The following is an 11096-nucleotide window of genomic DNA, read 5'->3' as shown; positions in this document are numbered from 1 at the left end:
CTTGCACTTCGCAAGAGAAGGTACCCCTCTCGATTTCCCAAGTACCGCTGTGTCCCGAAGCACCACCATCTCGCACAGGATCCTCATCTCCAGAGTCTGGCTACAGATCTTAACACTAGGCTCCATATAACTAAGACGACCCTGATCCTTTTCCAGGCGGCACAAGTCCCCTCCACCATCAAAAGTTCGTAGTAGAAGATCGCTCTGAGAAAGGATACTCGAATAGAACGATTACAACCACGGTAATAGTTGCAAGTCCGGCTTCGGTGCCCCGTTGACTTGTTTATTTCGACTCTTCTTTCTTTCGACTCTCTTCCTGTCAGGTACGACACATTCACCAACACGCACACAGAAGGGAGGGAAATCTACCAATCCAGACTTCACTTTCTCTAATCTTGCGTAGTGGCAAAAACACCAATGCGACTACCTCCATACACTCTGATTAACTCCTATTCCTCCTTCTCCTGCCATGTCTCTTCCTCTCCTTCTTCACCATCCTTAGCGTAACTACTGTAAACATTCTCCAGAAAACCATCATCGCCATTGCCAGATACTGAAAAATGAAGGACATTTAAGGCACGGCTTCTTCATTCCAACGTCCTTTTCCTTGACTGGAAAGGCAGGTAATTGCTAGCATAGAAAACCCCCACAAGCTCTGCCATATCGCACGGCATGTATGTTGCCCCAACTCGTCCTTTTGCTGTCTATAGCTTGTCTTATGTCTCCGTTGTTACCTCTTCAAGCAGTCATGGATACCGAGACGGAGCCAATACCGTCTATCCTCCCCCAGCGTGATCCAGCCGTCCAAGCTCTTCTTGGTAAAATCGACAAGGCCCTCAACCATTTTGCTCAAGGACCCACCGTCACCATCTGTCAGCTTTTTGATCGCCTCCAAGTTGCGTTCTGGAAGTCCGCTTGGGCTATTCACGCATCCAAGATAGCTAGATCCCTCCCATCCGGCGAGATAGATGTAAGGAACTTCCCCGCCTGGCTCCGTGGACGCATTCCCAACCCTCGTCTGCAATCCACCCTTCATCCTGTCTTCTCTCCCTGGCTTGATGGGATTAAAGGCAACACCAATCACCTGCAGCACTTCCGTAAAGCATGCAGCGAGGCATCGTGTTCCTCTCTTGACCTGCTCCTCGATTTCGGCCTCGATATAGCCAAGTCAATGCACGCCCTACAGGCCATTTCCAAAGTCACAAGCCCGCCATCTTCCCTTGAACGGGAGAGCCTCGTCAATGCCCTATGGAATGAGACACTGTCCCGTGCGGACCTCTCCCCGGAAACTCTCCCTACTCCCACAACCCGTGAGCTGACTAAAGCCATCAAAAGTAAGTAATAGCCACACTCTTTGGGTTTGAAAAGCATTAAAGCACAATCTTGTGGACCCTGTAAGTAGAGTACGACTAACTCTGCCGGTCCTCTTAGAGTTGCGGCCCAACTTCATTACCCGGACTAGATCCGTCGCCGGACCCCTGTGTTCCCACTCCCGCATAACTTCCACTGTAGCTGCACCCGAATCAACAGTTGTGGAACAGTCACCTGCCACTAGGGTACTTCTCAACTGCAACAGTAAGAAGCATGTCAATCCAGGCATTACCCGCGGAGCCATCACTTCTGCCGAACCCCAGCGCAAGCGTGTCAAGTTCTCACGGGAGATCGCGCGCGCTGCTGAAGAGAACGACTTGACAGAAGATACCGCCTCCACCAATTTCATCACCGCCCCAAGCCAGAGCTCGACAAGGCCGGCCTACTCCCCCTGTTTATCGCCCAGTGGACAAACTTCCTTGGGGCCTGTTGGCGGGGAGGCTATACAACAGCGGCAGCAGCAGCAACGCGATGACACCGCCGAGCTCGTCGAGCTTTTTCGTCGTGTTATGGCTGTCGGCGGAGAAATAGGGCCCATCCTGGAGGACGCCTCGCTGGCGGGCGCCATGAGTATCATTCGGACTGGATGCTCGCTTTTCGTCCAGCAGGCGGAGAAGAAGGAGAGAGAAAAAGATGAAGTGCGCCGTTGTACACAAAAACAACAAGAGGAAGAGGTAGAGGATATTCATGGTTTAGAATAGGTTTGAAATTGCTTTGGTGATTTTTTTGGCGGCCAAGCTCATGTGGTTGTTTTAGCACTACATTTCCTTCAAGGTGGGCGTTGAAGACATAAAAATTGGGATATGTTTAAGTTGACATAAATTACCATATTACATAACGTTAAACAGGATTTTTCCTGTTTGAAAATTATCAGATAATGAATGATATAGGTCATGCTCTCTCTTTTAGAAGTGCCTACGTGTTAATCCGGGAAAACTCCCTCTGTTAGCTGCTAGCTGCAAAACGTGCCGGTAGTCCATTTAAGCTATCTATATACCCACTCTAATGTCTTCCACCTCACAATGGGGAAGACCGCGGAGTGAAACCTTTCCTTCACCTCTGGGAACCTTGCCTCATGTACTCATCAGCGAGACTTACAAGTAGAGCATAACCACCGCATGCTGGGCAACAAGGCGAGAGTCAGCCGGTTAGAAGACAGTCGCACAAAAACGCCTGCTTCTTATGCCTTGCTAAACATTGCTAGTATGTCAGGATACGAGACACAGAATCTGGAAGGTGAGATCAAGCAATACATAGTCCCAAATCGGAGACAAGCTCCGACAAGAAGTTGGCTGTCATAACCAAGCTGTTGAATAAGAGTTTATTACTGGAGCTCACATGCCCATTTGCAGAGAGTCTACCACATTCCCATGTCTGAATACGCTGAGAGGATCAATACTCGCCAACGGCTTCGAATATTTCTGCACCCGTCGAGACGCACTGACTTCGCATTTCCACAGTGCCGCCGAGAATCCCCGTCCCCATATGGGCGCCAAAAAGTTTTTCCGGAAACGTCTAACGAGACCTATATAACAGCGGCGGAAGTAGTACAGCTCGGTTCTGGGATGTCAACGATTTGGATCATGGTACTGGAACCCTCCGAGACCAGCCTGCGCGAGACGTTTGCCGAGATGCATCTTTCCAAGGTCTGGAACACAACCCTGCTCAAGTAGAATCAAATTCAAGACATGCAGCACCATGAATGAATAGAACTAAGATTTAAACACATCCCAGGCATGTCAATGATGAACGGTATTTAGTTTCGTGGATAATGAGGGCTTGACTGAACACACTGATGGAGGCTGTCGTTAAGCCACTGCCCCTTGATTTTGGTATTTTTGTTCAGCATGGCTGCAACTTCTTCAGACGCCAAACCGGAAAGTGCGTTGTTACTGTACCGAAGCTTTTTGTTTGGCGGTTGTTCATCTGTCCTATTACAGTCCGTTTCGCTGGCAGCGTCCAAAAATCGGATTTTAGCCTATTAACCCCGAAAATCAGTAAACTATCACAACAGGGGTCAAACTGGCCCAACTGGCCCAACTGGTGTAAACTGGCCACTGTAGCCCAATTGGGCCACTTTCGTGGGGCCCACGTAGTGAAATCTCTGTAAATTACAATATCTCGTGAAAAGCTTTTCGTGATGCCTCCTCGGCGGGCTCGGGCCCCCTCAATTGATAATACCACTGGGCCGGCGAAGCGAAAGCGATTGAAAACAGCAAAAGCCCTAGAGACGAATACAACAACCGGCTCGCCGTCGAGGGTAGTTATCGTACGTACGAGGGCGAGGGCGAGGGCGCAGGCGTCAGAGCCAGCGAAGACCCCAGTTAAGCCACCTCGACGCCGTCGGGTAGTGGTGATCCCTTCCCCAGCCCAGAGGGTTGCTCAGTTAGCAGAAACAGAGACAGGAATAACTCAACAAAACCTCGAAGTTGACGAAGTCGAGGAAACCCAACCGGCAGGCCACTATGAACACCAAGCTATTGGGCAGTCAACGCCGGGCCAGCGACTTCAATATAACCTCAACCTCGATGAGGATCCTTTTGCTGTTACGCCGGCAAGGCCTGGTCGACGGCCTTTACCTGATACCCCAACTCCTCGACGAACGCAACCACAGTCAATCAATTTAACTGTTACGTATACTCCTCTCTTCTCAGGCGGTCGCTCGCCGCCAAAGCTTCCTGAGACTATATACAAGTGGATATTTGACGAGGAGAGCGAAGTTGGTCATAAGTTGATTATCCAGTGGTCGAAAATCGAGAGGGATTTGGCGAAGCGAATCGACGCCCGTTTAAGGGCACAATATAATATCGAGAAGAGCTGGATTACCACGAAAATCGCCTGGAGAAGAATAGGATTAAAAGCAGTAACTATTGTATACCGCGAAGAATTCGCTGTTGACAGTGGCAACTGGCCGGTTGTTCCATGGTATGATATTTCGAAGCAAATTATCGAGAATAGTCGCCTTGGTGAGGTTCTTCTCGATGTTGAACTGGCCTACTCTGTCACTCCTACTGTAGCCGCAGTAGGAGAGCTAGAAGGCGTAGGATCACCACGAGGGCGACCGTCTCGACTTAGTCAACGTCAGACTGTAACAAATACGATGCTTCAAGCGATTGAAACAGAAGGCGATCGAAAGAGGAAGTTATTTCGAGACCTTCTTCGCCATAATCAGTGTAACGATTCAGCAACCTGTCAGAATACCTCGTCAGCTGATCCAACAGTTAACTGGTGCTGGGTCAACGCAAGAAAACACTATAAACTGACCGTATTTGATTTCGAGAAGTGGCAAGAAGCTATTCAGAAGGGCGAGGAAGGCGTATCAATATCAAACCCGCCTGCCCGCCTAATTGTTGATCTTGTTCAGCGTGAACAACGCGATATGAAAAAGCCCGATAAATCAGCAAATCGAGGAGGCCAAAATAGCCTAGGTGAAAAGTCTGCTAATAGAGGGCTTTCAGACACACAAGACCCAGCAAATACTGCCAATAATAATAGCGCAGTAGTCAACTTCTATGGCCTACCTCCGCCAGGCGGCCCAACGCAATATTGGCCAAAGTTGCCGCCGCCAACGATGCCGCCCCAATATTGGGATCTTGAGCCTCAATTTCAACCGCAGTCAGGTGATTACTCTGCCCGTCGGCAAGTAGAGGCTCCGATTCGTTCTTCGTCGCCAGTTGTTCCTGATTCGCCCTCAAAAGCAACACGCCAAGTTGATGAGTTCGTTTCGTGGTTTCTAGCTGTGAACGGCAAGAAGTTGGGTATTGACGAAGTGAAATTTACTCCGTTAAAGGCTTCAATAGTCAGTCTCCGCGTTATTCGTGATTACCCAGACAGCTGGTTCAAGGAGGTAGGGTTTTCACCACAACTTACCGCAGCAGTGAGAAAATCGATCAAACTTTTCACTACAACACAGCAATTTTACCTCCAACAGAGCGAACCTCTCGCCGCTGTACAATCACTCGTACAGGCAACGAAAAAGCCAGCAGTTGACCGTGAGGTTGAAGACGAAGTGTATAACCGACTTTTTGACGAGCGATTCGGAGAAACAGGCAATATCGAACGAAGCGCTAGTAAAGTAGGCGAAATAAGCGTTCCAGCGGGTAGGATCTCCTCACCGCTGCCAACTGGCGATATTGAGTTTGGTCGAGGTGGTGAGTAATATTGACGGAAGTGACGGCGTCAACTAACCAGAAACTAGAATTAGACCTCTTCGTCTCCTCGCCGCCGCCACCAATCCTTCCTCCTAATACCGAACAAAATCCGATCGAAGTCTCAGACTATATATCGTCGCCTTATACCCAAGAGGAAGAGGAGGTTAAACTAGGATAAATAGCAGCGACTACTGCTAGCGGAAAGCTTTGCTTGTGGATGTGAGCTGCCCTGCAACACCCGGGAGGATCAACCCAAAGACCGTTAGGTAGGTAGCAGAGCACTTTGATACGCCACGGATACGATTTATTTCACTATAGGCCTGACTTGAGGTTGTAAATACAGGCATTATTCATGTTTTTCTTCTCCTACTTCTCCTACTACAAGTTCAACAACTATTTACTACAAGAGGTGGATTCAACTCTCCTCCTGCCTCAATATACATATCGCTACTCGTCATAGCGTCACAGAAGATATCCTGTGTGCCGTCGAAGTTGATATATGAGTTACGGAAGTGCCCAGCTATCTGTGGGAGACGTTGCCCAACCTCAAGCGCGCAGTCGCGGAGAAACTCAGCAAAATCACGCTCGTCTAGTTCGTTAGTATTCCACGTACGGAATGTCTTTTTTACATGCTTTTTGAGGTCGCCAAAATACTCCTCGATGGGGTTAAAGTCAGGTGAGTACGGCGGGAGGAATTCGAGGCGTACGCCAGCGGCCTCACACGCTTGCCGTATATCCCCTTGCCGGTGAAAAGAAGCATTATCCATTATAATCACTGACTTAGGCCCAGGGAATATTCCACACTTTGGCAGTAGAAGTTGCTGTATCCACGCAGAGAAGCCCTCGCCATTCGTCGATCCAGTATATACCAGCAAGTCTACGATACCGTCAATTGCGAGTGCTGGCAGCAGTTGTATCCGTTGACCTCGCTCGAGGGGAACTGACCGCGTTGGCGTCAGACCCTTAGGCGCCCAACCCGTCCTTCTTCTTCCAGTGTTTTTATCAACGCCTGATTCGTCTACGAATATTAATTGTTCTGGGTGGTATCGACGTATACGATATAACCAATCGTACCGTAATTCTGGGTTTCGTTGTGAAGCAATTATGTGGGCTTTCTTTCTCGTCCAGCCAGCTGCGTGGAGGTGGCGGCTCAACGTTGATTTGCTGACTTCGAGGTTGAACTGTTCGTATAGGAATTCTTGCATCTCTTCGAATAGGAGGTCGTTACGATACTTTAATAATTCGAGAAGTTCGTTCCGATGCTGTATTTCCATCTTCTGCTGGCTTTCACGCCTTCGAGGGTATTGTTCTACCTCGCCAGTTATGTCGAATCGACGACGCCATCGTCGAATCGTTCGTTGGCTACAGCCAACCGCCTCTGCGATTTCTTCGTCGGTTTGAATAACAGAGGGAAGAAGTAGGTTAACTTTCCTCAGCTGGAGTTTTGAGAGACGTGGCGCCATACTGACGCGTTGAAATGAGTAGATTTGACGATACGGTGGCTAAATGCAGCTGAATGCGACCGTTGTAATTTTCCCAGCGAAAAAAACGGAGTTTAGCATGGGTTTGCATTAACCCCACCCTAGGGGGGTAAAAACTCGATTTTTGGACGCTGTCAGTGCAACGGACTGTAGCAGCTTTACTTGACCTTCGCCTGGCGACTGTGATATGGCTTGAAAGTCGTCTAACATTCAGGTCTGGGTCAACCAACATCGTAAGACTGGGGATCATCTCTGGTGGCCAGCTGCCGTAGTCTGCGTCTGTGGTGGCCGGATCTATGGCGTTGAGTTCAAGTTGGCTGCTGGCTGATTCTAGATGCAAGCTAAGACTTGGGGCAACATTTGTGGCTAGCTTCAAAGCTGAGCAGTTGTGGTCAGTCTCTTGACCGGGACTGTTTGGTTGAAGGAACAAATAGTGCCCGTAGTCGTCCTCGACGTCACTGTTATGAAGTTGAGAAAATAGGCTGTCGTTATTATCGTTGGCGTTGGCTAAATTGTTGTTTAGTGAGAGGAAGGAAGCATGCTTGTCGTTGTTTCCATTATCGAGATTGTGATTCTTGAGGGGAGTTGGGCTATGGAGAACGAGGTCGTGGGTGGAATTAAGATGTCTGCTTTCCTCAGGCGAGCCTTCAGGTGAGTTATCCTTACTGCCAAATCCTAGGTGGTTTTGGGTGTCGGATCCTGTAACCGACTGGGACTGGGTTGCTGTAGAGAATGGGGATGAAGATAGTAACGGCAAGGACTGTTCTTCAGCGATGGCTAATGATCCGACTTGTTCTTCTTGAGCTACTGGCTTGGGAGGGCGCTGATGATTATTATTGTTGCTGCCGTCGTCGTTTGAGTCGTCTGAGTCTTGGGTTTTGTCTTTGTCCTCGAGGACGAGATTCTGTGATGGAGCTTTGTGGATGCGAGAACTTGCACTTTTGACGTCGAAAAGAACAATACCGCGCTGGTCGGTGGACAGACCTCTCTGCTTTAGGGTGCCGGAACGACCTGAAGCTCTTCTCTCATCGGCACAATATCTCAAAAGCTGAAGGGCACGCCCAGGGTTGGGACAATCTTCAGCAAGCTTAAGCAGCTCGACGAAAAACTTCTGGCCGTGCTGGTTGTGGTCAAAGGCGACGAGGAAGAGTAGGAATGCCTTGTCGAACCCCCAGAGATTTGCAGCTTTCTCAAGCTTGGGTTTGCTTGGTGTAGAGTGTAAGGTGAACCGATCTGCTGTGTGAAGGAGGACTTTGACGACTTGCTCGGCCAAGCGCATTCGTAGATGACAGACGTCGAGGTTGAAGGGCTGGGCTGCTGCAAGATGTTCGAGTCTCAGGAGGTTCTGGTAGAGATTTGCGCAAGTAGCAGTTAATCCGCGACTATTAGCGAGGACTGCATGATTGAAGTTGTTCAGGTGCGCCTCAAGGCTATCGAGAACCGATGGAGGGAGTTCCGGCGCAGCGACTTCAGATGCAGCTTGGCTTCGGGGCGAAATCATAGGGGCTCCAAACGAAAGCGGCGACGGGGCATCGTGTATAGACAGACATGCAGAATTTTGCCGAGAGAAGGAAATGCGAAAAAAAATCGACAAAAAGAATGACGAGGGAATTGTAGCGACAAACTCGGTGTTGGAGGTAAGAGTCGGTGGTGTTGTTTGGGTTGAGGAAGGCGAACTACATAAGCATGAGGGGGTGGATTTGGCTATTGCCAGAAGGTGCGGCAACGTGTGATGGTGTGCACCTGCCTCGTAGTGGGGTTGAGGCAACTTGATCCAAAACGGCGGCGATGAATTAAACATGATTGATACACTCAGATCTCAACTTGAGATTTTTTTGAAGATTCGATGTAGGTGAGTGCACTTATACCCCTCACTCACCTGGCGCTTACCTACACGCTCTCACTCACTCGCTCACTCATTTACTCATAAACATAGACAGCAGCTTCATCCCCTTGTGAAAGTTAAAACGGAAAGACACAAATGTCTCATTCTAGTCAAATTCGGTCTCATGAAATAGGTTAAGTTTTACATAAAGCTCAGAAGGTGTTTTTGAACCTTGAGATTGGCTCTGGAATATTATGCCTTGGGGCTCACGATGTGTCCGGAATAGACACAACAGCTAGAGGCTAATAACACCACAAAGACGTCAAACATGTCCAGATTTCGACAACCACCGAAGGGTTCGAATGAAAAGTAATAACCATCTGATGGATCTCATGATTTATTTGATATTGACTATAAATATTGACCTTTGCGGTCTATCAGATAGGACTATTGGTGACTTGCACCATTATGCTACATCTATTCCGTTCCTCTATATTAAAACTCGAGTATTCTCCTCTTCCAGGCCATGCGATCAGAACGGTGTTGTGTGTTGGCAGATCCACCGAACCTTTGTTTCAACAGGAGTATCGAATAGAGACCGAGCATGATAAATACGTAGGTTCAGCAGTAGATTCATTCTTTGCAGACAGCTGTTTCTGAATATCTCATGAACTACCACATTCATCATTACTATTTATGAGCCTTTTGATATTCGCGCCTCTAGATCCGCGCTTAGCCTTGAATATGTATTAACAGTAGTGCTTTATAATTTCTGACCTCAATTGGTAGTTCAAAGAAAGTCGTGGCTGACGTAGTTCTAATTGAGCTTCTCAACTAACTTGCACGCTCGAGAGGATTATGGATAAAGAGTCGTGTTAGGTAGAAGAATTATGGTAAAGATTGCGGTTTATGAGTTGGTCTGTGTTGCAGCTCCAGTCACATCCACGTACTTAGAGCCAATACATAAAATAGTGCATACCCGATGGAAGATCGAAGCTTGCCCAAAACCTTGCGTACCGTCACAAACAGACTACATAATCCTAACACTTCCCTTGGTTTACCACATACGACCATACCCACTGGAAAACTCGGGATCCCGTCCGCTCTCCCATAGATAAGCCAGTGAGGGCCGGATTAGTAGTTGGGTCGGTGACGACCAGCGAATACCTGGTGTTGTATGTTTTGTATCTATTCTTTTTTATTTTCACCGGCTGCGTTTCATTATGCTTCATTTACTTTTTGAGTACACAACTTTGCTCCGACTCACATATTTCGGTTTTTGCTGTTGTGGGTGCTGGCTGACAAAGACTCGTGTAAGAGGTGGCAACAGATGATGCCTAGTCAGGACTGTAAGTCCAGGTTGCTTTCCAGGAGAAATTACAGAAAAAGGACGCTTGTAGACTCAAGCGATTCACATCTTTTGTGTGGCAAATACGTCGGATGTCCTAGGGACAACACTCGTTTCGTGAGTTTGTTTGCGTTGATGAATACTTATGCAAGAAAAAATTCAGATGCTAGTTGTAGCTACAAATTTGTAATACGCGATGCCGGCTATCTCCTCTGGATGTCACCTACCGGAAGTCAGGTTCTTCTCGCGCATGAATGAACGTCACTACGATGCCATCGTCTTGCCAAGCTTCACTTACAAAAAAACACAGAACACTAAGTCTTCCTACTATTACTGGCGTATCAGGCAATTGCTCCTTATCAGCACTTGATCAACAGTAACGTCGCACACCCACTTCTCGCACACCCCCACATTTCGCACACCCATAAATCGCTCATGTAGAATTTTACCCTCTTCAACATTCTTTAATATCTTCACCACTTTTACAGCGATTATTATAATTCTTTGAATAGTTACTCTTATACGCTTAATGGGCCAGTATACGGAAACAGAAGTCAATCAAGCTCTCAATGCAGTTGCAAGTGGGCAGAGTGTCCGAAAGGCAGCTCATGATGCTGGAATTCCACCATCAACCCTCCAGTCTCGATTAAAGGGTTCACAGGCAAGAAATGTAGCTTTCTCTAGCTTCCAGAAGCTATCTCCAGCACAGGAAAGTCACTTAGCTGAATGGGTGCGTATCCAGGCGGCGTTAGGGCTGCCGCCAACACATCAACAACTCAAGGAATTTGCCCAGCGAATCCTAGACATCAGAGGCACTACCCAGCCACTTGGGAGAAACTGGATTCAGTTCTTTATTAAGAGAAATCCATCAATCAAGGTTCATAGAGCTAGAGCCATCGATTCTAAGCGTGTCAATGGGG

General features: G+C 48.1%; 4 protein-coding genes across 4 annotated transcripts, besides 1 other annotated feature; 2 read left to right on the top strand and 2 right to left on the bottom strand.

Annotated features, from left to right (window-relative positions):
* Nucleotides 1–748: 748 nt before the first annotated feature.
* Nucleotides 749–1342, top strand: CTRU02_215282 (uncharacterized protein; the record flags this gene model as incomplete). Its single annotated transcript, XM_036730559.1, has 1 exon — nucleotides 749–1342. One exon carries the CDS (start codon nucleotides 749–751, stop codon nucleotides 1340–1342), a length of 594 nt encoding a protein of 197 aa, XP_036577802.1.
* Nucleotides 1343–3511: 2169 nt separating this feature from the next.
* On the top strand, nucleotides 3512–5700 carry CTRU02_215281 (uncharacterized protein; the record flags this gene model as incomplete). The annotated part of the gene is made up of 2 exons (XM_036730556.1): nucleotides 3512–5522; nucleotides 5570–5700. The coding sequence occupies 2 exons, from the start codon at nucleotides 3512–3514 to the stop codon at nucleotides 5698–5700; spliced, it is 2142 nt and encodes a 713-aa protein (XP_036577801.1).
* Nucleotides 5701–5908: 208 nt separating this feature from the next.
* On the bottom strand, nucleotides 5909–6727 carry CTRU02_215280 (TPR domain-containing protein; the record flags this gene model as incomplete). The annotated part of the gene is made up of 1 exon (XM_036730558.1): nucleotides 5909–6727. One exon carries the CDS (start codon nucleotides 6725–6727, stop codon nucleotides 5909–5911), a length of 819 nt encoding a protein of 272 aa, XP_036577800.1.
* A 434-nt stretch (nucleotides 6728–7161) lies between these two features.
* On the bottom strand, nucleotides 7162–8504 carry CTRU02_215279 (uncharacterized protein; the record flags this gene model as incomplete). The annotated part of the gene is made up of 2 exons (XM_036730557.1): nucleotides 7162–7183; nucleotides 7234–8504. The coding sequence occupies 2 exons, from the start codon at nucleotides 8502–8504 to the stop codon at nucleotides 7162–7164; spliced, it is 1293 nt and encodes a 430-aa protein (XP_036577799.1).
* Nucleotides 8505–9868: 1364 nt separating this feature from the next.
* Nucleotides 9869–9940: a sequence feature (Short protein (CTRU02_215278, KAL0929848.1) was converted to a misc_feature.).
* Between the last annotated feature and the right edge of the window lie 1156 nt (nucleotides 9941–11096).

This window comes from Colletotrichum truncatum (assembly GCF_014235925.2).
Source record: "Colletotrichum truncatum strain CMES1059 chromosome Unknown Contig_0014, whole genome shotgun sequence".
NCBI classification, from domain to species: Eukaryota; Fungi; Ascomycota; class Sordariomycetes; order Glomerellales; family Glomerellaceae; genus Colletotrichum; species Colletotrichum truncatum.
This window is presented reverse-complemented; position numbering and strand designations above follow the sequence as displayed.